The sequence below is a fragment of the Marmota flaviventris genome, chromosome X (assembly GCF_047511675.1).
Source record: "Marmota flaviventris isolate mMarFla1 chromosome X, mMarFla1.hap1, whole genome shotgun sequence".
In the NCBI taxonomy this organism is placed as follows: Eukaryota; Metazoa; Chordata; class Mammalia; order Rodentia; family Sciuridae; genus Marmota; species Marmota flaviventris.
In genome coordinates, this window is record NC_092518.1 from 130,567,363 (window position 1) to 130,592,288 (window position 24,926).

General features: G+C 44.8%; 1 protein-coding gene across 2 annotated transcripts in view; it reads left to right on the plus strand.

The window, feature by feature from the left end:
* The window catches only part of Mamld1 (mastermind like domain containing 1), a 107,886-nt gene that overhangs the window by 61,516 nt on the left and 21,444 nt on the right, over nucleotides 1-24,926 (plus strand). For both annotated transcript variants that reach the window (XM_071606432.1, XM_027954522.2), the window contains exon 3: nucleotides 12,381-14,282. In XM_071606432.1, coding sequence (XP_071462533.1) covers nucleotides 12,381-14,282 — 1,902 coding nt within the window. The remainder of the gene's footprint in view (nucleotides 1-12,380; nucleotides 14,283-24,926) is intronic.

A 24,926-nucleotide genomic window follows, 5' to 3' on the forward strand; every position in this document is an offset into this window, starting at 1 on the left:
CCACTTAGCTGCCTCCCATTCCCCAGTTAGGGACTCATATCTGTGGGACCTTTTGCAGGCCATGCACAACTCTGGGTGCTCAGGCTAGACCAGTGGAGAAAAGAGAGCCCACTTTCCTGGAGCTTTCATCCCATAAACAGGTAAAGTATCTTTACCTATTAGCTCCCTGGAGCCTTGTGACCAGCATGACTCACTGTCCAGCTTGGCAGAAAACCAGAAATGAAGATCCCATAGGGATAGGGGGACAGCCACCTAGGAACTGGAATGACACTTAGAAGTATGGGAAGGAGGACCAGGTTCAGGGATTGGGGTCCTTGCCATTAGCCCAGATTCACACGGGCTGTGGGTATGTTGTGGGTACATGACTGACCCGTAGAGAGGGGATTTCGTGTGTATGGCCTCACTTCCAAAACCCAGGTGATCCCAGGGACCATCTCATCAAGGAAGCAGCAGTCTCTGCCATTTACTAAGCACTTAGGTGAGCCTCTGGACCTCAGTCTGCACATCAGCGAAGTAGGCCTATAATTTTGCTCTCTATGTGAATGTCTCAGGGATGATGAAGCAGGACACAGATGTACTTGCATTGTAAAGCACACAGGGTAGGACTGCTCTTAGCACTTGTTCTAGTGATCAGAGAATGGCATTGCCTCAGAATTGTTCTTCCATCAGAAGGGCAAAAAGGAATGTGTCCTTGGCACTCAGGTAGGAACACAGAGGACCCCTGAGGATACCACAGCCTCATCAGCAGCCCCACTGCACTGAGGAGAGTTGGATGTATGGTGCAGTTTTGAGCATTCTGGGTCAAGGCCCGAAGTGCGCTTGTGCCTTGCTATTTTGGGGATCCTCCCCATGGAGCACGCAGCTGTTCCCTCCCTTTGCTCCCTCCTCCTACTCTTGCAGCAATGGGCCCTTTCCTGTTACAGACACCCCACCAGGGCGGGAAACCAGGCAGAGCCTTGCCTGCAGACAGATCTCTTCCTCAAGGGCTGAGCACCGGTCAGCTTGCAGGACACCACTGGGCTTGGCATCTGGGTCCTGCCTGGGTAACCCAACTCAGCAAACCGGTGACCTGCAAATTAATTGCAGTCTGTTGGAGGGGGAGGATGCTGGAAGGGGAGCTCCATTTGGCAGCTGGCTTCCACTGGCATCTGGGAGCCTATTTCTGAACTTCCAGAAGCCCACGCTGGCCTTGTCTGCATTCCTACCTAGTTCCTTCCCCCAGTTTCCTTGATATTAGACCCAAGGTAACAGGTGTCTGGAGGAAGAACTGTCCCAGGGAGAGGAGGGGATGTTGTTGGACTCCCCTCAGGGCAAGGGTGACAGAATCGCACAGCCAAGCTGGACTCAGGTTCCACTGCCTTCTAGGGGACGTGTCCTGGGAGTATGAGCCTGTGGTACCCAAACTGTGGGCTGACCTATGCAGGCAGACACCTCTTGCTTTCACTGAAAATTCCCTGGTGGAGAACTCAATGTCTCCCTTTTACAGTTAGATATACGGATCCTAAACTGCCCTGGGGGGATTTCATTCCACACTTCTGGCAATGACAGGATTGGGGTGGGGGTGTATGCTTCTCAGGTTTGGGCTACATATTTTGATTTCTGCAGTAGATACAGAATAATGTGTCAAAAAATCTCCTCCCCTTGTTCCTTTCCCTCCCTCCCATCCTCCCCCTTCCTTCTCATCTCCCTCCTCCCTTCTCATAGATGATCATCCCCTAGATTCCAAAGTTAGGAAGGCAGACATGATCGTTGAGCCAGTGGACTTGACCACTGAGGGCCCAAACCCAAGGCCTGGCTGCTTCTGTCGTTCCCTACCTCATTGGTGCCTCCTGCCCCTTTGGCACAGGCTTGCCTTTGTCTGACACCCTGAAAAGTGGTTGTCTGGAAGCCTTACACTGGAACAGAACAGGATAATCTACAGAACACCGTTTGCTCCAATGGGTAATTCTAATCTGCAGATGCCAGCTGAGCCCTGTCAGGAAGGCTATGTGCTTTAGGGGTAAAGAGATGAGTAGGAAACAGTCTGACCTTCATAGAGCATGTTGTGGGGTTGAAAGGTGCATAGGCCCATCACAGGGGCCTGGAGGTTGGTCAGAGCAACTGGCATTGTGGGGGAAGGTAGAAACCAAGGCCTATTAGAGAGACCACTGAGGCCCAAGGGAAGAGGGTGTGCTTTAATCCCCTAGACAATATGCAAATTGTCCAACAGTGGACAAAGGCTGTAAGAGCAAAGCTGGAGGGGATCTGAGAGGAGAGGGTGTTTTCCTTGGAACACTGGCCAACAGTTGCACAATAATAAGTGTCATTAGTGTAGGTGAAGCATAGCATTTTGGACTGCTGCATAACACGGTTCAGAAATGGTCGCACTATAGTGGAAATGTTTAAGTTTTTCAGTTCCAAAAAGGTTGCTTATCCAACCCTTCTATGAACAATAGGCCTGCATGTTCCCCTGCAGTGCAGTGAGGGCACTTCGGAAATACCTTATTTCCCAGGGGGAAGAGGCTCGGCTCACACACTGTGGACTGGGAACTCCATGCAGCACATAAGCTGCTTTGGTTAATGCAGTTGAGTTAGTGCGTGGCTCCAGTCCTTGGCATACTATTTACCAACGAGTTCACAACTGGGACCACATGGCCTGCAAAGCCTCAGACAGTCACTATCTGGGCCTTTCCAGGAAAAGTTTGCCAAGCCTGATCCAGGTCACTGGGCATGTGGTTCCAGTTTCCCTGAGGCCTTTGTTGCCCCCAATACGTGGGCACTGTCCTCACTACTCACTTGAGGTAAAATCATAGGACCTTATGTCTCCCCACGTGCTTCTTCTCCATCCCCTCCACCCCATGCCACCGTACTGCAGCTGGCCCAGACCCCACGCTGTCAATCCCATCCTCCTTGGGAGTTCTTACATCTGCAGCTGTTCCTTTTTCTTCCTATAACATTCATTTCTCCCCCTTTGGCATCCAGAGAGGTTTCACAAACATCGAACTGATCTTTCTGCGGCTTCACCACTCCCCCCCCCCATGGCTTCACACTGCAAACAGAATATAATCCAGCCCCCTTCCCATGGCCTGCAAGGCCCTCTGTGAGCTCCTGGCTACTTCTCCAGCTCACTGTGTGCCAGGCACACTGGCCGCCTGCTCATCACCACAACAGACCAAGAGCCTTCCCTCCAGGGCCAGGGCCTTTCCACATGCTGTGCTCTTGCCCGGAGTGTGTTGTCCCTGCGCTTCTCTGCCTGCTCCTTTCTGCATTAGACCTTCACTTAAAAGTCTCCTCCTTAGAGGACCCCCACCCACTCTCGATCACATCACTATTTTTTCAATGCTGCTCACTCTGGTTTTGTTCCTGTTGTTCTATTGTTTGCCCCACTAGAATTCCAGCTCCTCTGTTGTTGACACTTCTCTTCCCTGGCACATGCTCATTTTGGTGGAGGTCTCTTCTGGGCCCCTCAGCAGCCTTGCCTTGCATTTTTAAAAGTCTCCATCTCTGGTGGAGGGAAGCTCAGTGCCACTCTAGCTGCTTCTTTTCTAGAACAAGCTTCAGGTGCTGAAGTCTAGTGTTAGGGCTGCTGTGTGACTATCAGAAGACAACCTAAACATTTTCTTGCCTCTCATCTTCCCTCAAGTAAAGCCTTTAGGGTTTGGAACAATGGACTTGGCCTAGATAAAATTCCTCCAGGAAGTCAGTCTACAAACACGAACACCCAACACCTGCTTTCTGAATAAATGGCTTCACACAGCTAAGTGTACAGTAGCTAACCACTCTTTATTTTTTTATCACATGACATCTAAGGAACTTAAATTGCTTTGCCCCTTCCTGTAGTTAAATCTGACATAAAATTATTTTACTGGCATCATGTTAACAAACACGAATCTCCTGTGTTTCCCGAGTAATTCAGCTTCAATTTCCCAGATAAGGAAAAATTAAGTATGAATGACTGCAAGGAGACAGGCTGTTTTGAGATCTCTGTTAATAACACATTCAAAATGAGTCTTCTTCCTCAGGCCCAGTCAGTGGAGCTTCTTACAGAGTGCTATAACAAGAAATTAATATCCTGTAGGAGCACCTCCACCCTCATACCAGTATACCATCATGTTTCGACCACCATGACTACCAGCTCAATTACCCATCAACTCTGCCACTTACTTTTTCACACCTGTACCACTACCACCATCACCATTACCTATATCACCTCCACCATCTCTACTACTTACCTCTACTCCCCGCCACTACCATCACCACTATCACCACCTCTGCCCACTTCTATCACGTCAAGCAACTCTACCACCAGCACCAGCATCTCTCTCTTTCTTTCTCTCTCTCTCTCTCTCTCTCTCTCTCTCTCTCTCACACACACACACACACACACACGCACGCACACAAAAGGACACTCAATTATGCAATTACAGATACAGTCCATATATAGTATATTAAATACATGTTTTAATTGTCATTATTTTCAATATGTAACCTACTCTTCTTATTGTGTGCTTTGGGGCTGTGGAACATCATGTATTTGTGATGAACATTGAATTAAAGTTGACTCTAAGAAAGGGTGATATACTAATGTATACTCTTAAAAAACCAATAAATTTAGGTGAGGGATCTTTCACTTCATAAAGTATATACTGAGGATTTCCTTTCAGTGGCAAATTCTTGTTGCATTTTATTATGATTTGGTTTACAAAAGTTAGCCTTGCACACAGCTGTTCAGGAGCTCAGCCAATGACTAAAGACAGATCTGCCCTGAATGGCAAATGTTGCTGAGTAAGCCATGTTAACAGCTATTTTAGGACCACCAGGAATGTGTTTGCATTTTCAGGAGTAGAAAGAGAGATAATATTTATTTGGTATCTACATCACACCAGGCACTATGCTAACTTTACATTTCTAAGCTCATATAATCCTTATAACAAATGGTAAAGTAGCTTCACTCTCCCCATTTTGTTGGTAAGAAAACAGGCTCAAAATTATTTGCTTGAGGGACTGGGGCTGAGGCTCAGTGGTAGAGTGCTTGCCTCACATGTGTGAGGCCCTGGGTTCGATCCTCAGCACCACATATAAATAAATAAAATAAAATAAAGGTATTATGTCCATCTGCAACTAAAAAAAAAAAAAGATTTGCTTGAGGTCTCTACAAATAAGAGCCATGGTTTCAGCAGACTGAGGGTTCAAGACCTATCTGCAGCCCTCTCACCATCCCACACTGCTAAGTTCAGCAACTGGAATTTGATGTCCAGAAGTTTCTTTATTTGATCAGATCCTCCATTTGTCTACAACACTTTTAATATGCATGGAGTATTTGGCAGTTCAGTCAGGTCAATAACAATGCACCTGGTACCTGAGGGAAGATAAAGGGCTTTTTAGGCAAATGTTTGGGCCCTCGAAGATCAGCAAATTCCTAGTAGCCAAACTACCTTAATGTTCATACTAAAAACTGCAGGAGGAGCTTCCTTGTTTAAGGCTGCTGCTATCTGGCACTCTCCTGTGATGTGTAACTTGGAAAATCCTAGGGCAAGTACAACAGTCCTTACAGCCAAATTGAAATGCTATGACTGAGACTGAACAACAGATTTTATGTTACTGAAATTACGTGCCTTTTCCTCAGTGTCCAAGCATAACCTCTAGGTCACCTTGGGTAGGCTGACTTTCTTCCAAAGTGTCCATACATCTAGTGCCATGCACATCTGGATTCTTGGTACACTGTTTCTGATCTGCACTCTGAAGTTTTGAGTGTCAAGCTCTGCTCTGCCACCAACTTAATTGTACTACTTGAAGAAATTGCTTGGCCTCTCTGAGCCTCAGTTTACCCATGTGAAAAACAAGGATCTGAAGTAAAACCATGACTATATCCTACAATTGCTGTTTGAACCAATGAATGAGAAAGTCCATTTTCCACTGACAGAGGCTATAATCTTACAAAGGTCTGTGGTTGATAACACCAAGAATTGCAGCTGAAGTTCAAAAACAGTCCAATATGTTGGGAGTCTATATAGATCCCTCATGATTACTGCTTGAGTGCTTGTGTAATTGGAATAAACATCACAAATCCCCCACATCCTTGGAAAGGCTTTGGTATAGGAGCCACCTCCTGTGTGCACATAAAAATGCAGAACTTGACTCCTAGGCATGTATTCCCTGCTCAGGCAGGCTCTGCTGTTTACTTGTGCAGACACATATCTTGCTGTTTCTGACCAGGTGGTGGCCAGAGATAATTCTAGAGTGGTGTTCTACTTGGTTGAATAGATGGGGAACATATGATCAGCTTGCCTTAACAGGATTCCAGATGTGGAGTTGGGCTAAAGGAGCCAGGAGGTTGAGGAGTAGGTACAGCAGAACAGGCTTCTGGAGGACCATGCCTTTAGAGAGGCTTCTTGCCTCAAAGTAAATGCAATCCAGGCTAGATGGCTCATTTCAGATGGAATGGGAATACAGCAACCTCTCCAACTCAAATGGCAGTGACCCACGGGTCCTCACAAACTCTGCCATAGGATTCTAGGCTTCTGTTAAACCTTACCCATGATGCAATTTTAGATCAGAAAGCTAAATGTGATTTAGATGACAAATCAGAACCAGTTTTCTAGTTGCCTGATCTGACCATGCTTTTCTCTCTTGGCTCTCTGTCTGTTTGGTGTTAGAATGGTGGATATCTTCATTCAGCCTGGAGACAGGAAAAGTGTTGCCTACATCAAACTCTGGTTCTGTCAGAGGCCATGGGCAGTGCAAGTGGACAGGCAGCAGGAGCAAATAGGAGCTTCTCTAAAGAAGTTGCAGAAGCTAGGGGGATGTAGCTCAGTGGGAGAGCACTTGCCTAGCATGTGGAGGCCCTGGATTCCATCTCAGGCTACCAAAATAGAGGTTTCCTTTTGCCAGCCTGGAAGTTGACTTTGAGGCTTAGCCCTCTCTGCCACATTTTCATCTAGTTACAATAGTGGACATTCCCCCCATATTTTTATCGGGGCATTATAATTACACATAATGGTGGAATTTATTGTTGCATATTCATACATGTATAGACTATAACAATATAATGTGGGCAATGTCATTTCCTAATATTTCCCCATTCCCTTCCCTCTGCCCTCCCTCTGATCCCTTTCCCCTACTCTACTGCTTTCCCTTTTCATGAGACCTCCAACCCCCACAAATGGTGGACATTTCAAAGAGGACTTAGATTATGGAAAACAGTTTGGTGGTTCCTCAGAAAGTTAAGAGTTAAACCCTAGAACCCAGCCATTCCACTCCCCAAACAACCAAAGCAGATATTCAACAAAAACTGCATACAGATGTTCATGGCAGCACTAGTCGTAATAGCCAAAAGGGAGAAACAATCCAGATATCCATCAATTGATGAATAGGTACATAAAAAATGTGGCCTGTCCATATGATGGGATATTATTCAGCCATAAAACTCCTTGGGTTAGGATGATCCTTTGAAGTCTAAGCAACAGTGTGGAGATAGGCCCAAGAACTGCTATTGCAAAAGTAATTTTAATGTGCCATCCTGGCGTGAGTTGGGTCATGAGGGGAACTGGGGCATGGAGGCAAGGCTGGTAGGGTCTTGCTGTAAGAAGAGCTGGTGCTACTTCATTTACCCAATCACAACCATTCTTAGAAATGCTCTGGATAATGTGTTTGGCTACCCCATGTGTTGCATGATTTTTACATAGCTTAAACCATTCTAACTAATGGCTCCTTATTGTGGCAGCGTAGCTCTACCCAGCATTATATTATATCGCTGAAATGTACCAGTAGCCCCTCTAAAAATCCTCTCATGCCATCAGGGATCAACCCAGGGGCTTCCCCAGCTGTCAAATCACCATCAGCAAGGAGCCTTCCACTGCCTAAAGGATCCTGCATTTAAAGACACAGCCAAGAAGGTGACACTTGTGAGAGGAAGGCCTGAGTATCCAGGGAGCAAGGGAGGTGGAGATAAGTGCTCCCCATCTGATATATATTCATCAGCCAAATCTGAGGCCTCAAATAGTGTTGTATGGCATGAAAGCAGGGCCCACCAAATGAGTTGAGACTGTTGGTATGGCTGCCCTCCACTCCCTGGGTAGGTCTCTGAATGCAAGTCTACACTCTTAGCCTGCCTGGATGGCTCATCTGCACATGGGCTCTAGGTAGACATATAGAAAGCTGGGGACAGGGTCCATCATAGCCCAGGGCAGCCTAAAAATATTTATAGCAGGCCTAGAGCTGTAGCTCAGCGGTAGAGTGCTTGCTTAGCATGTGTGAGGCTCTGGGTTCGATCCTCAGCACCACATAAAAATAAATAAAAATGATAAAGGCATTGTGCCCATCTACAACTAGAAAAAAATTAAAAGAAAAGAAATATTTACAGCATAATTATGGGATTTCACAGCCCACTAGTTTATGGAATATCTGGGCCTCTCTGCTTTGCATGGTGTCTAAGTATTACAGCTTATGGGTATTTTTTTTAATATACTTATTCCTAAGTTTTAGGTGGATACAATATGTTTATTTTACATTTATGTGGTGCTGAGGATCGAACCCAGTGCCTTGTGCATGCTAGGTGAGCTCTCTACCACTGAGCCACAATCCCAGCCCCTTATGGGTGTTTTCTACTGGTTTCGTCACTCACCAAATGAAGGGAAGTCCGGCATTTGTAAGAACTGCCCAGGCACTTGGAGGAGCACTTCCTTCCTCACCCCTCTTCCACCTCTTTAGAGCATTTCAGAAAGAGATATTTTCTTCATTCATTCACTGTGTGACCTGATTGTGCCTCAGTTATATTTTCCTAATAGCAGATGGTTGGGGTCTGCAGGCAGGAGGCTCTATACAATTTGTAGCCTTCGGTTGATCCCCTTGCTGAATGCACTGTGTATGACAGAGGAGCCCACAGCAACTGGAGAGGGACTTGTCAGAAAGCACACATGGAGTCAGTGTGTTGGTCCAATGCCTACTGGGGTTGCCCTGCTGCCATTGGCCTGGACTGCGTATGCGTATGACTGGGTGGCCCTGAGACAATGCATCTTGTCACCGGGCCCTCATCTGAAGAAAATGAAGCATCCTGTTCTCATTGTAGGAACTAGGAGCCTCTACCTGCATCTGGTGCTGAACATGTAGTTTCTGCTAGCTCAAGGAAAGTTGGGGGCATCAGGAAATCCCCCATTGGTAGGTCAAGGTTGAGACATCACTGACTCCTGTTGAAGACAGTCAGCATTCAAGGCTCCCTGCTGATACCAAATACCCTGATTGTCCAGAGCCTCATGTGTTGCAGTTCTGGAAATGCTGATAATCCTGTTGTCCTACATAAACTTCAGTGTCAGTGTTTTGGAACATTCCACTGAAAAACAAACATGAAAATGACATATATGCCCAAATATAGGCATTTAAAATGGATATTCATCTGAGCCCATGTATATATCCAGGCACATTCTCATATGCTCATCCCCCCCCCCCCCCCCCCCCGTAAACCCAGTCATGATGCACCATTGTCTTATCTATTCTGGGCCTACATTTTCGTTACTTTCTTCTGAGCAGATCTGCTGGGGAAATATCCTTATCCTCAGAAGGCTGGAAATCTAGTCTGTTTGGCCAACATCAAGTGCCTGGAAACTCATTGGGGGGAAGTGTCATAGTACTGAAAATAAAGTTGTTGATACTCAGATGTACTTGTAGGAGAGACCAGAAGAACCAGCAAGCAAATTGCCCTGAGCTAAAACAGTGGAGACAATGAGGAGAAAGAGGAGACTAAACAAGCCACAGGCAATTTTTACCTTCTTAATAATCTTACACAAAAGCCTAAGTGCTCAGTGTCCTCTGTGGGGAACAGGGGGAGAATGAGGCTCCCTGATACCTTTGACCTTTTACCTTCCTATCCAATAGGAGCTGTGCATACCTCTTCCTGTCCTTTTGTTGGTATCTATGTGAAACTTTCAGCAAGAGAGTCCAAAATTAAGCATTTAAAACAGCCTGCCAGGCATATTTGGAAAGAGTATTGCTCATAAGTTATGTTCTTTATTTTGCTTATTCCATTTCATGAGCCTGGACTGTATTCTTATACTCTATTCCTTTTTCTAAGAAATTTTTGTCCTTTTTGTCATTCTGAACTAAAAATGTAGAGAGGGAAGCATTGCCATATGTCATTGTTCAGACAGAACCAGAAATAATGTTGACTTCACAGCTGAACTTAGCCCCAATCAGAAGGATTGCCTTTGTTTTCTCATGACTTAGGGGGTGGGGAAGCCATCACATGCTTCAAAATGCATTTTAATGAATGTTTATAAGGTCATGGGGATCACATTGGTAGCTTTGTCTGCCTGATTATGAAATGGGACTCTGCAGGCAACTATGTATGGAGAGAAACTAATTCATTTCTACCACCAAATGCAGGACCTGCAGGGGCTCTGGCTGAAAGTTGGGACATTTGAGGTCTAGGATCCTTATCCCTTAACTGACTGTATGGCCAAATGCAAATTATAGCCCCTTCTGTTTTCTGTAGAAGTAGAGGGTTTAGATCTGCTCTCTAGGAATCCTACCAACATCTATGGCTTCACTCTATGTCACAGACTCAGGGCAGGAGTCTGTGTAATATGTGGACTGAAGGAAGCAAGAAATGGCTGATATCTAGAACTAATAGCTTGCTGTCACTGAGACCACAGAGATTGGAAAACAGCACACTTAGAAAATGAGAAGATTTGTTTACAAAGGTCTGGAAGCTTGGTCGGGGACATTGGGAAAGGAAGTCTTTCCAGAGGAGTGAGCTCTCTTGATCTGGTGTATTTGATTTAAGACAGTGGCCATGGAATTCAGTAGAAAACATGTGACCTGGGCAGGTAGAATCTCAGCAACAGCACCCATTGGCCCAGGAGACCTGGCAAAGTTGCCAGTGTGGCAGTGGGCATGGGGAAGGCCTAGCCAGCCTCTCACAATGAAAATGAGTAAGAAATCATGTAACCATGTAAAAAGGAAGCACTGAAGTGAGCCTTTATCTAGGGGCATTTAGAATCACCCATGGGACTGTGTACAAGCCCTATCCTGGATGAGATTAAAGCAATTGATTTGTGATAAGAGGTTCTGGGAATCTGGATGTTTCTAAGTGATTTGAGTGTTCAGCATGGCCTTAAGGCTCACAGCACTGAGGGAGCTACATTTTTGTTCATCTGGCCATGAGGGCCATGATTCTTTTCATCATGCTGGTGAGAGAGGGGATATCTCTATCTAATGTAACAGCACTGTATGTCCTAGACAGACTTCCAAAGCTGAAATTAGGAGCTCTTATGTGAAAAAGTGCTTTAAGAGAACTATACCTATTCACCTGTTGACATTCATGTGACTGCCAAGTCCCTGTCTTCCTTTTCTTATTTTGATTATTCCCACATGCTCTGCTCCACCCTACTCCCTTTCCCCCTTTACCTGTTGACAGGCAGTTTATTAACATGAGAGCCATTGATAAGTGTGTAAAGCCATGAAAGAGTAGGAAATACTGCATTACTGGCAGTTTTGCTTTGTTCCCAAAGGCTGTGCTTTTATACGTGGGGAACAGCTCTCCCACGGTACAGATCCCACAGAGGGGCCTTTTCCGGTTGTTTGATATCTCCCCAACCTGAGGATGCATCTGCAGAGAGGAATTTCTTATTTAAATAACCTTATACGTGGGTTTTCCCCCCTTGGATTACAAGTTCTTCTCATTAAAAACAAACAGTACAGAAGTGTAGAGAATAGAAAAGGAATTGCCAGTAATCCCCAAGAAATGACTACTCCAAATGGTTGGATATAGGTTCTTCAAAGTTATGTTATATGCATGTATAAGCAGTGTTTGTATGTGCATGTATGTGTGTATGTAAATAAAAATAAATGAAATGAGAACTACAATGTTCTGAAACTTAGACTTTTTTCTAAACCATATATATTAGACAGCTGCCCAAAAGAACACTCCCAGATCAGCTTCATTCCTATTGAGATTTAGTTTATTACCACAGTTTGATGCATTTAACCAAGACAGGGGTATCTGTAGACAAGTAGGAATTAAAAATATTCAGCCAGTTCTCCTTTGCTTTTTAACGCCTGCCTTTGGCAACAGGTACATAGAATGGTTTTGGCATAGTTTTATTGACCTCCCCTTTACATGGGCAAAGAATACCCTTGATGTGACTTTTTATCCTGTTTGGTATCCAGGTAGCATAACTCATTATTTGAAATGTAACAGGACTGTTGAAATGAAGCACAAGAACAAAGAAGCAAGCATTATAGTTGTTTTTTTAAAGGCTATATTTTATAGTTTTGACAACTATAAGTCTTAGACTGAGAGATGTTTTATCTTGCAGGTTTCCTATTCATTAACTTTAATGTGCCAAGCCTTTATAAATTTTTTTCTCTCCCCCTTCCTGTCCCTTTCTTTCTTTCTTCTCTTTCAGCCACAGGGAACCCTTAAGAGGAGGCAGGAAGGAGACAACTACCAATTTGCAGGCATGGCTGATGGGGGTTACCCTAATAAAGTTAAGAGGCCCTGCCTTGAAGATGTCACCCTTTCTATGGGCCCAGGTACCCATCCCAGTACCCTCTGTACAGAGATGCAGGTTCCCATGTTATCAGTGAATCCTAGCTCTGCAGTGATGGGAGTACCTAATCAGTCATTACTACTTGAGAATAATGCCATGAATGGCAGTGTCACAGGCCCACCATTTGGAGTGCCACCAACCCCAGAAATGGAGCTGAAAGAACCCTCTGCTCCTTGCTATGAGAAAAACAGCCCACCTGCTGAAGACCAGGAACTTCAAGATCTGCTGGAAGAGTTAACCAAAATTCAGGAACCTTCTTCGTCTGAATTAGATCTTGAGAATATACTGGGGAGCAAGCCAGAAGAGCCATTGGTCTTACATCCTCCCCAGGCAACCGTAGGCATGCCCCCCCAGGCAACCGTAGGCATGCCCCCCCAGGCAACCGTAGGCATGCCTCCCCAGGCAACCGTAGGCATGCCTCCCAAGCTTCCAGTTCAGATGCCACAATTGGAGAGCGTTTGTTCCAGCAAGGCTTTTGCTTCGAGTTGCAGCCAAGTCACTGGCGTGTCAGTTCCAATCATGCCCTCCTCCACTGGGATCAGCCATTCTGTTCCTTCCACCAGTAAGCAGATGGTCTCAGTCAGTCCTTCAACAACACAGGCCAAGAACCAGGCCCAGGCCATGCTCCCTGTCACTTTGCCCCCATTACCAGTGCCGCAGTGGCATCATGCCAACCAGCTGAAAGCATTGGCAGCCAGCAAGCAGGGATCTGCTACAAAGCACCCAAGGCCCTGCATCGCCTGGTCTGGCCTGCCTCCTACAGGCATCTCCCCACCTTACCGTCCGGTGCCATCACCACACCCACCACCACCACCACTACCACCACCACCCTTTGGCTCTCAGAGCTTCATGGGACCCTGCATATCATCCAACAGTTCCTCAGGCAGCACTGTGCAAGCCTCGCCCAATGCCTTACTCTCCAGCATGACGTCTGGCAGCAGTGCCACTATGGGGCCCACCTTGCACTATGTTCCTGAGAAGCATCCCAGCGTGGCTGTCAATCAACAGCCACAGTTTGGCCAACAGAGCTCCATTCTTGCAAACCTGGTGTCCTCTGCAATCAAAAGTCCTCAAGGACACCTGATGTCTGCTCTGCCCACCAGCAATCCAGGGCCATCCCCACCCTATCGCCCAGAGAAACTCTCCAGCCCAGGCTTGCCACAGCAGTCCTTCACTCCACAGTACTCTCTGATCAGGAGCCTCCCTCCCACCAGTACTCAGCTAAGTCAGCAGCAGCAGCAGCAGCAGCAGCAACAGCAGCAGCAGCAGCAGCAGCAGCAACAACAGCAGCAAGCAAATGCCATCTTCAAGTCCATAACCAGCAATTCATCCAAAACCATGACCATGATCATGCAACAGGGGCTGACCAATTCCAGCCCAGAAGCCCCTGAACCATTTACCTTTGGCAACACCAAGCCATTGTCCCACTTTGTTTCTGAGCCAGGCCCCCAGAAGATACCCTCCATGCCTGCCCCCTCCAGGCAGCAATCCCTGCTTCACTATTTGCAGCAGCCCACACCAGCGCAGGCCTCCTCAGCCACTGCCTCCTCCACTGCCACTGCCACCTTACAGCTGCAGCCACCACAGCCACTGCTGCCACCACCACAGCCACTGCCACCACCACCACAGCCACTGCCGCCACCACCACCACCACCACAGCCTGACCATTCTGCATTCCTACTGCAGCAGATGATGCAGCAATCCCAGCGCTTTCAGCGATCAGTGGCCTCAGATTCCATGCCTGCTCTGCCCAGACAGGTAAGAGGATCTCACACCTGGTGGTGTTCCTTTGTTGTGAAATAAGAACTATGTTTTATGCTATTGAAACCTGGCTTTGGAGGGCAAATCCAGGCTATTGTCCTCTCTGAGGCTGGACTTGACTCTGGCAAAGTCTATGTCAGTCATCTAATTCTGCGTGGGTAAAGCAGTGTTAATGAGGCCAAGGTTATGGTTTCAGTGCCTGTTCATGTCGCCCAACTCCCCTGGGAGGAAAGCAGTACTTACAAAGCTCCCAGGAGAAGGAAAGGCAAGAGGAGGACAAGTCAGCATTGTGTAGAAATGCACTGTCTTCCCCAGCACTGGCTGTGCAGCAGAACTTGTGAGGTCTTCTTGGGATGCAAGGAAGTTTCACTGATTGCTGGTATAAGGATGAACACTAAGCCTTCTAGAAATGCCTTAGCAATCACTTGCTGAACAACTTCAGTGTTCCATTCATCACTGTGTTGGACACTGAGGCAGGTGCTGAAGGAAAAAGACAGGCACTAGCAAGGTAGTTAACTCTTACTGTCTCCATTTTACAAATGAAGAAACTGAGGCTCAGAGAGTTGCAATGACTTGCCCAGAGTCACACAGATAGCAAGGGGCAGAGCAGGAACTTAAAGCCAGGAAGCTTTTTTCCAGAACCTGTGCTCTTCTTGAAATTACTTTTGATCCCTCCTGTTCCTTCATCTCCTAGTTTTTTCATTCATTAAATGCAGCTCAGTTTTCTTGGTGGTGTTCATTACATTTCCCACTTGTCATTGCTCTGATCTTTGCCTATACTAGTTATCATCTGCTGTGTAACAAATTATCCCAAAGCACCAATTTTGAACCACATGTGTACATTAGCTCAGTTTTTGTGGGTCAGGAATCCTGGAACAGCTTAGCTGGGACTTCTGGCTCACTGTCTCTCAGAAGGCTGCAGTCATGCAAGACTCCACAAGGAAGGATCTGCTTCCAGGCTCACTCACATGGTTGTTGGCAGGAAGTAGTTCCTTGCAGGCTATGGGGCTGAGTGTTCAGTTCCTCACAAACTAGTTCCTTAACACATATCCTCTTCACAGAGCATCTCACTGCATGGTAGCTGGCTTCATCCAAGTGGGCAGGAGAGAGGTGCCAGCAAGTCAGAAGCCATAGTCTTTATAATAATCCAGTCTATATTCTCTTCATTAGATGTCAGCCAGAGAGATTTTGTGAAGGATGACTACTTGGAGGCAGAGCTCAATAGAGGCCATGTCTCATGTATGCCTGCCCAGAATACTGTTAGTCATGATCCTCTTTTCTATCATTTTATCCTTTCCCAAGTTTGGATCCTCTTGATTCAAAATATGAATTTATGCAGTTGACTCTTAACTAGTTTCCCCCAAAGAACCATCCACTTTTCTAAGAGTTGCCCTGGTCATGTTTCCCACTTGCTCAAAAGTCCCCAGAGGGTCATAGCATGGCCCCCACCAACCTTCTTAGACTCAGTGCCTATGCCTTGTACTTTGCTTCACTAACATCTTAATCCACCCTGTGTAGTCTTAGCCTTGACCCCCTGCTCTTCCCCATGCCTAGCTCTTTCTTCATCCCTTTTCTCTCCTGTCCAACTCCTGTAGTTCCCTAAGGCTCAAGCACTGTGCCATCAGGAAGCATTCTCCTGACTATCCTTCATGCTTCCATTTCCCACATGGCCTCCGTCTTCTATACAGCATTCAAGGAGAAGATGTCTTTAAAGTGCTTGGTCAGGGACCTAACCCAAGGAAAGCTCCAGTGAGGAACTGAACTCCTATTCAAGGATGACCATGGCAGCCCCCTAGAGATAAATAATTTTTTCATTCAGGTCTCATGGAGCCTAACCAAGCAGAGTGCTTGACACCAGGGAATTGATCATTCCATTTATGTACACAGAAGGCAGAGCTCCCAGGTGGGTGGCCATAGTAAGCAGCATGAGGACTGACTCAGCAGGCATGACAGGGCAGACCACCTGGGGACTCAGGCCTTTGTCTGCAGTTGAGGAACACTGTGGTTTGGTTTCATGATAGTGCTGTTGCTATCTGTTTGCATGGACTTCTGCAGCTATCTTGGTGGAGCAGTGGCATCGACTCTGGAATTCTCAGTAGTAAGCATGGCCCTTATCCTAGAGGTATTTCACCATCTAACATTTTGAGCCATTGTTGTTTTGTTTTGTCTGCAATTGGGTACATTCATAGGCTTGGTGCATTGTCCCAGAGCCAGATCACCTGGAATCATGGAAATCACATCCAACCGGTTACTCAGATGGGACTGGAGAATGTTTTCAGGAGAAAGACCAAGCAGCCATGCTCTCTAAGGCTAGAAGCCAAAAGGGGCTCAGAGACCTCTGACAGCAGAGAGAGTCTGGGCTCCCTACATGACATATTGTCAGGAGAATTACCTTCCCAGACAGTGTCAGCCTGTACTCAAGGACTAGACATGGGACTCAGTGATTCACTTGCCTTTTCTCATTTGAATCCTCAGAGGTAACCCACAGTCACTCAGCAAGTCAAACAACACAGAGTCTGGATACAGAGCCCACATTCATACTTCTGTGCATGAGGCATTGCCTCTGGAACTTTCTGTTCCTACCTTCACTTCTTACCTGTTTCCTCTTCTACAAAATGGTGTGATGAGAGGTCATTTGAGGATTAAATGTTTAGAAATCTGAAGTACTTTGGAAAGGGCTTGGCAAAAGGTTTTTATAACCACTATGACTTTTAACTCTTGACCTTGAACCCCCAGATCTGTTTTTCTGGGGCTAAGGTATGAATCTCAAACCAGGAACTTTGTCAGGACAGAATGTGAAAAGCACTTTTCTCCAGCTTTGTGTCTGCCATGAGGCTGACAAGAGTTGCAGGACCTTCCTGTTCTAGGCCATGCCCCCACCCCCCCACCCCCCCACTCCCCCACTCCCACACCCCCCACACCCCCCACACCCGCAAGAAACCCAGGGCTGGAAGAAAAAGGAAAGAGCCATGTTCACTTTGCTGTCTCTGCTCTTGCCCCAACTCTCCTTAGCACTCCAATTTCTACATGGCTCTCTTTCAGCCAGAATGCCACAAGCAGCCCCCTGTTCCCTCTTTTCCTTCTCTTGACCTTACCCAGTAACTTTAAGGTCTACAAACTCAGCTTTACATGGCATTTGTTAGCTTGGGGCACTTTTCCTGAGTTACAATGGAGATATGTTTGAATCTCAATCTTAGCTTTTCTACCCACCCCTACCACCATAGGAGGGATTGAAACCAAGGGCATTAAACTTAGGGACAGTTTACTACTGAGCTAATCCCCAGCCCTCACTAGTTACCGGGGGTCTCACTGAGTTGTGGAGGCTGAACTCAAACTTGCAATTCTCCTGCCTCAGCCTCCCATTTCACTGGGATTATAGGTGCGCACCACTGTGCCCAGGTGGATCGTATTTTTTTAAAGGAATAGTTTCTAAATGTGAGGTGAGAAACAAACCCTACAGTAATCAGAAAAGCAAAATTCAGTTGTTTATAGGATCTCATTCTTATTTGCAGGCTAGTATTTCTCAACTTGGGGGAATTTCACTTTACTTGTTGAAATAATGATTGAGTTTCACTGAACCATTCACTTCCATGTCAGGTAAAAGGCAAATGCTTGTCTGGCTTCAGGAAAGCAGTTCAGTGTGGCAGGTTAAACAAGGGCACTGGATGCAGACAGAAGTAGTTTCCAGTCTGGTTGTAGACACTGAGCAATGTTCCTGAACCTCAGCAGCAAATGGGGAAAAAACAGTCTCTAACACAAAGGTGTTGAGAAGATAAAGAAGATGAAATTAGGGACTGGGGCTATAACTCAGTTGGTAGAGTGCTTTCCTTGCATGCACAAGGCCCTGGGTTCAATCCCTAGCACCACAAAAAAATAAGATGAAATTACTCAGGCATACACTTAGGCAGGACCAGTGTAGGCTTGTGGCCTCAGATCTAAAGCCCATGTGGCCAATGACAGTCTAGTGGAGACCATTTGAGACTTGATCACGGTAATATGGTGTAAATCCCAAATACACACAACCCTCCAGTGGAATCTGGAGAAACATTTTATTATTTTTGCAGATAAGCATTCATATTGAAGTCCAGGTCAAATATTGCCCAAAGTAAAATTTGTGACCAGATTTACAAACATAAACTTTAACTTTCAAAGCGTCTTGAAACTTGAAATTACAGTAAAGAGATATGGACCTGGAATTACTGAGAGAAGGATTTTTAAATCTCTCTCATGACACACTCAGAGTGAGTTTGTTCTACTCCAATACTATATCTGCCCCACCTTACCCTCAGACTGGGTGACATATCTGTTTTTAATCAAAGTGAGGTAAAATGAATTTTGTCCCCATGATTTGATACCCCCTCAACCTGAAAACTGTAAGAGATTCTTGAGTGTGTTGCAAAAATCAAGGTTAGGATTTAGTTCATTGGCTACTGGAGAATAGAACTTTCATTTACTTAAACAGGAAAACAAGATCTTCAAAGAGATGGAAGTTGCAGTGCACGAGAGCAGGGATAGCAGGATAGCAGGAGGCTGCCTCTAGCCAGAGGCCCTCAGTGCACGTGCTTTGGAGCCCTGCTCAGATCTGCAGGGCTGCAAGTGAGGCTTCATGGGGAGGAGGGATGTGGATGGTGGCCAGTTGGAATAAGAACAAAAAATCCTGGAATCCGATCCTTGAGGCAGGCTGCGAGGCACAGGGGGAAGAGGGCAGCTGCAGAGAAGTAGACCAAAAGGCACATGATGTTGTTTTGACAAATTCTGAGAGGAGAGAGAGAGGTGAACCCAGCCTGCCTTGGAGAAGCCTGAATTAAGCTCCTACTGGGTCTGCTCTGTTTTCTGTCTTTGACAAGAAGCGTCACATCTCCTTAGCTCAGGCAGCAGTGAGCGCTCAACATTTGGGAAGGCAGTGATCTCACCGTCTGCCCTCCCTGAGGGGCTGTGTCTATGGTGGGGTCCAGGCAGCTTCATCTGAGGTAGGCTCTTGGGGAAATCCCTCACAACCCTCACCAATGGGCCTGTCTGATCCCTGGCACACCTAGTCCTCTGAAGTCCAACACTCCCAGCACAAAGGCCTGAAGGGAAATGGCACAGAGCAACAGACACTGGGACCTTTGCCTTGGGGCCCCCAGCAGATCTTGAGGCTGGGCTCAAGGCCAAGTTTTCCCTCCTAGCACAAATAGCTGAGGCACTAAGAGCCATGTGGATGATGAGTGACAAATGTGACCCCAGTATGACTTTAGGTAGGCAGAAGGAAGGGATAAGGATCCAACCACAGCTGCTTACAGCAGGCTGGGGTCATCTGCCACTTGAAGACCCTGATATGTTCCTTGGAGTTTGACAAATCCCACAATCTGGTCCTGCTTTGTAAACTAACTGTGTGTCCTCTGACCTGGTTATTTTTGAGCTTGAAAGGAACAGCAGGAGGTAGAATACAGTTGGCTGTCCATATCTATGCTTTCTCTAGTCCCAGATTCAACTAACTCTGGATCAAAAATATTTTTTAAATGTGTATCTATAGTGAACATGTACAAACTTTTTATTTATTCTTTTTCATTATTCCCTAAACAATACAATGTAAGTATTTGCATAGCATTCACATTGTATTGCTAGTATAATTTATCTGGAGATTATTCAAAGTAAGGGCTGTCACCATCCGCAGATTTAGGGATCTGAGGGAAATTCTGAAACTAAGTCTCCATGGAAATGGAGAGAGATCTGTACTTATTATGGTTAAAGCACTCCACCTTCTACCCCCAAGGAAAGTTTCTCCTTTGTTCTAAGGAGCTGAAACACTTTGAATTGTATTTAATTTCGTTATTTTGCCCACAATGGCAAACACTGCTTTTTCTTGTTTTATTGTGTTGTAGGATTTTTAATTTGATGCCATCCCATTTATTAATTCTTGATTTTATTTCTTGAATTTTAGGGATTTTAAAGGAAGTTAGTGTCTGTGCCAATAGGTTGGAGTATTGGTTGGTCCTGTGTTTTCTTCTAGCAATTGCTAAGCTTCTGGTCTAATTCCTAGGTCTTTAATCCACTTTGAGTTATCTTTTCTGCAGGGTGAGAGATAACAGCCTAGTTTCATTCTTGTACACATGGATAGCTGGTTTTCCAGAGTGTATTTTTGTTTGTTTCTTGTGGATGAGGACTCATCACAAATGAAGGTTTCTCCCCATCCAAAATACTGAGGTTGTTGAAAGCAGAAAACAGGGAGATCCAAAGAGATCACCCCATCCCACGTGCAGTCCCACCTCTGCAGCTGTCCTGAAACTTCGTTGACTCCTGAATCCCATTTGAATAACAGTTTCTAAGATAGTGAGAGGACTATAGGCCCCTGTCTGTCTGTTTCTTCGGTGCTTTGTTCCTTCATCCCATATTAGGCAAGTTTCACTCACAGATGAAAGGACCAGAGGTTCAGTTGTGCAAGATGAAAAGTTCTGCAGATGGACACTGATGATGGTTGCACAACATTGTGAAAGAACTTGATGCCACTGAATTATACACTTAAAAGATCAAAATGGTCAGTTTTATGCTACATACAGTCTTGCACCATAAAATGATGTTTCTGTCAACAACAGACTGAATATATGAAAGTGCTCTTATAAGGTTATAATGGAACCAAAAAATTACTCTCACCATAGCGGTCATAGTGTAACACATTGAATTGTTTGCAGTGATGCTGCTGTTAAAAAAAAAAAAAAACTGGTCATATGAAAGAATAGCACATACAATGAATAATAGTAAATAACTATATTGCTGGTTTAAGCATATAGTATACTATACCTTTTAATCTTTATTTTTGACTGTACTCCTTCTGCTTATAAACAAAATCACTTACTGTTGAAACAATGTGCAGTGTCATGTCATCAGTAATCTCATACTTTTTGTGTCTACCAAGTCTATTGATTGTATCAAGAGGCCATGAGGAGCCAACCATGGTGATGTACCCCTATAGTCTCAGAAACTCAGGAGGCAAAGGCAGGAGGATCAAAAGTTCAAGGTCAGCCTCAGCAACTTAGTGAGATCCTGTGTTAAAAAATAAAAGGGCTGGATATATAGCTTAGTGGTAAAGCACCTCTGGGTTCAATCCCTAGTACCAAAAAATTTAAAACAGGCCACATGAGTAGTTGACCTGTGCCATCTAGGTTTCTGTAAGTGTATTCTAGGACATTCCTACCAAGACAAAATCACCTAGCAACACATTTCTCAGAATGTGTCTCATTAAGTGACACCTGACTGGGTGCCTTACCAAAACAAAAAGAAAAAACCTGCAGTTTTAAAACACTTGCTAATATTGCCATTTCCAGTAAATTAGTGTGCATTATAAAGTGGCAGGGCAGCAAGCTCAGCTGCCTGTTTTCCATCTTGGGGAGGAGCAGAATTGATTGCATGTCCACTTGTCATTTTGTGTGGTCCATTGGGTTTTCTGCATGTCTTAGTGAGGTGCATGGAGGTTAAACACACAGGATAGAGTCACCTGGCATAGCTAGTGCTTAGAAATAACTTTTCTGGCAAATTAAACAAAATGACTGTCATTCTCTAGGCATTTTGGAGAAATGAAAGCATGTTGGGTGGAGGGACAAAGAAATGGCTGTAAATGGGGATGGGTATCATCTCTGCTTTTGAATGGGATAAGAAACCCCACTTGCTTCAATGGCCCTCTGGTTTATCCACAAGTCTGGAAACACGAGGATGACTCACAGCTTGCTGAGTAATACAGGAGTCAACAAAATGATGCTTTTCTGTGCAAACTGTCCCTCTGGAATAAGTACTGGTACTTGGAACAGAGTGCTGGAAAATGTTAAGTCTCTCAGCCATGTGACAGCGAGCTCTTAAGGGCTATGACACTGGCATATAAGTAGGAAGTGAGAACCCTGACCAAATGACTTGGGGAAAGTTGTATACCTGGTTTTTATGTCACTACTCACACCCAAGCTCACAAGGCCTTTGCTTTCTGCCTCTCAGGGTTTGGTGACGTGAACTTCTTAACTGGTTGTGTCTTATCTGCTACCCCACTTGGTAGTAAGTTCCTCAGTCACAGGAAGATGTCTTACTAACTCTGTAAATGTGAGCTGAAGGACCCTTTGAATGAATGAGCAGAAAAATGTAGGGGTGAATGAATGAGTTCCAGCCTTTATAGAATGTTAGGTTCTGGAGACTTTTGCATGTTTAAGGGTAATTATCCATAGAAACTGTGTCTTCACAGCTTAGGAGCCTAATGAACCTGTGTAGTCTCAAGCTGAGGAGAAGGGAGAAGTTGGCCTCTAAATGTAGGGCCACTGCCTATAGTGTGATTTCTTTTCTGGTCCAGTTGGGTTTCTTGTCATTCTATAGCAAGTGTGCAATATCTAAATACATGTATTTCTTCAACTTCCAAAAAATGCAGAGCTTTATACTTCCAGTGATAATTTGTACTGGGTGTTCTATTGTTGTTGTTGCTGCTTCTGCTGCTGCTGTCATCATTTAATACAATTTACAAGGACAAAACAAGACTTCTGGCTGCCGTTTCACATACCACAATGACAGCCACACATGATAAGAAAAAAAAAAGCTAGCTTAGAAATTCAGACCATTCAATTTCATTGCTTTTTCCCAGTTAAGATTTGTTCATAACACTCTTAGGCAGCACTTACACTCATTCAATTGCAGTCAGTCATGTGAGCAGTGAGTGGTCTATACTTACAGTGTGTTGATAACTCTGCTATTTCTTTTTGACTAGCAAAGGATCAAGTGGGCATGTTTTGAAGGCTGTTCATCATATATTACACTTAAAATGTAACTTATAAGAACACTTGACTGCATTTGAATTAAGCTCTGTTACCTTTCCATTGCTATAACAAAGTACTGAGATAATCAAGTTAAAAGGAGAAAAGTTTCCTGTTGGCTCTGTTGCTTTTGTGCTTGTGGCAAGGCAGAACACTATAGGGGTGCCATGTTACCTCATGGCAGCTGGGAAGAAAAAGAAGGAAGAAGAAGAGGCTAGGATCCCAATATCCCCTTCAAGGACATGCCCCCAATGACCTCATTTCCTCCCACAAGGCCCTACCTCCTAAAGGTTTTGCCACCTGCCAATAGACTGGTTACCAAGCCTATAACACATGAGCCTTTGGGGGTGCATTGAATTTCCAAATTATAGCAAGCTCCCACAACTGTTTTGAAAATTCATTATTTTATTTTCTTAGTTTGTGAGTACAGATCCTACTTTGCTTATGGAGATTCTCTCTTTTGGGTTTTGTTTTTAGCATTTTGACAGCTATATTGGTAGTTTCTTCAATTTTCTTTATTAGTTTTGATGTAGAAGAGTTTTCTTTAGCAGAACAATTACATCACAAGGAGATTCCCTCCCACATGACTCTACCTGGAAAGGTCTCCTGATTTCTTTTATTACTCTATTAGTAACTATAGTTCAAGATTGATACAGATCAAAGGAGCAGAATGAGGTTGAAAGAGCAGCCTCTGGCAATAGCCTTGGCAATGTCAATTCCTTCTGAATTCATGGGGATCTGTTCTGCCTGCCTCTTTCCTCAGAAGCTGCTGAGAAGTACTTCTTTTCCAAACCCAGGGGTTACCCCACACTGCAAAAGGCAAGATTATAGCCAAGGACTCATCTGTTGAAAGACTATATTAGTCTGCTTTTGAAATAATGTCTTAGCCTTAGGAATTTACAAGGTTCTACCAAGGCCCTGCTACAAGCAATAAATCTTTTTGTGACTTGTCAGAGGTAGATTGACATTTAATTTAGATTTTAGCATCTTGCTCTGAGCCTCATTTTTTTAAAAGAATTGCATGATCTTGAGGTTGGTCAACATTCTAGTCCTATATGCCCATCAAGTCTTAAAAGCACTTCACAGATTTGAAGACAACTCTAATATTCCTACTGAGCCTCTATTCCCACCCAATTTTTTGCCCATATCCTTACTTCCTGCTTCTGAACTGTGCCCAGGGCATTGACATGAAGCCCTCTGGGTGAGCAAGGCTCTACTGGATGGACCTAAAATTCTCCAGATGCATTTGGCCCAGTGGAGAAGAGAGCAAGAGGTTCTCTTCCCATGTTCCAAACATTCTGCTTTGTTCCTGCCCTCCTATGATCCACTTACAAGGGTGATAGCCACATCCCCCATCTGCCCTGCCTAAGCCCATTGTTCATGCCAACTCCGATTCATAACAACCCCCCACTGAGGTTTATAAGCATTCTCTGTAGTCCTATACATCATTTGTTTCTATTTCTCACCATCCTATACACAAAATTTTTGATATAATATTGGACTACAGAGAAAGAGAATGAGCCAACCCTCACAATTGTTCCTAGAACCATCAGCTTCCTACTCAGCAACACCTTTTACAGGCTTTTAGGGTTTTTGTTTAGTTATTACCTCTGAAATCAAATTTTGACTTTCTGGTGTATCCTAAGACTTTTCAAAGGATTTAAAAAATTCAGGAGCTTGGTGCCAATAATTGCTTTTAGGAGCTAGCACTGCCTATTTTCTATAGATGAATTCCAGTTTGAATCATCAATTATTTTCTTCATAGAAACCCACAAAGTACATATTCATGTTTGCGTCGAAATTGAATATGATCCAGACATTCTTAATGTTAAGCTAAACTATTTCTTCTAAAATGTGTATCACATTCAACTAATGCATA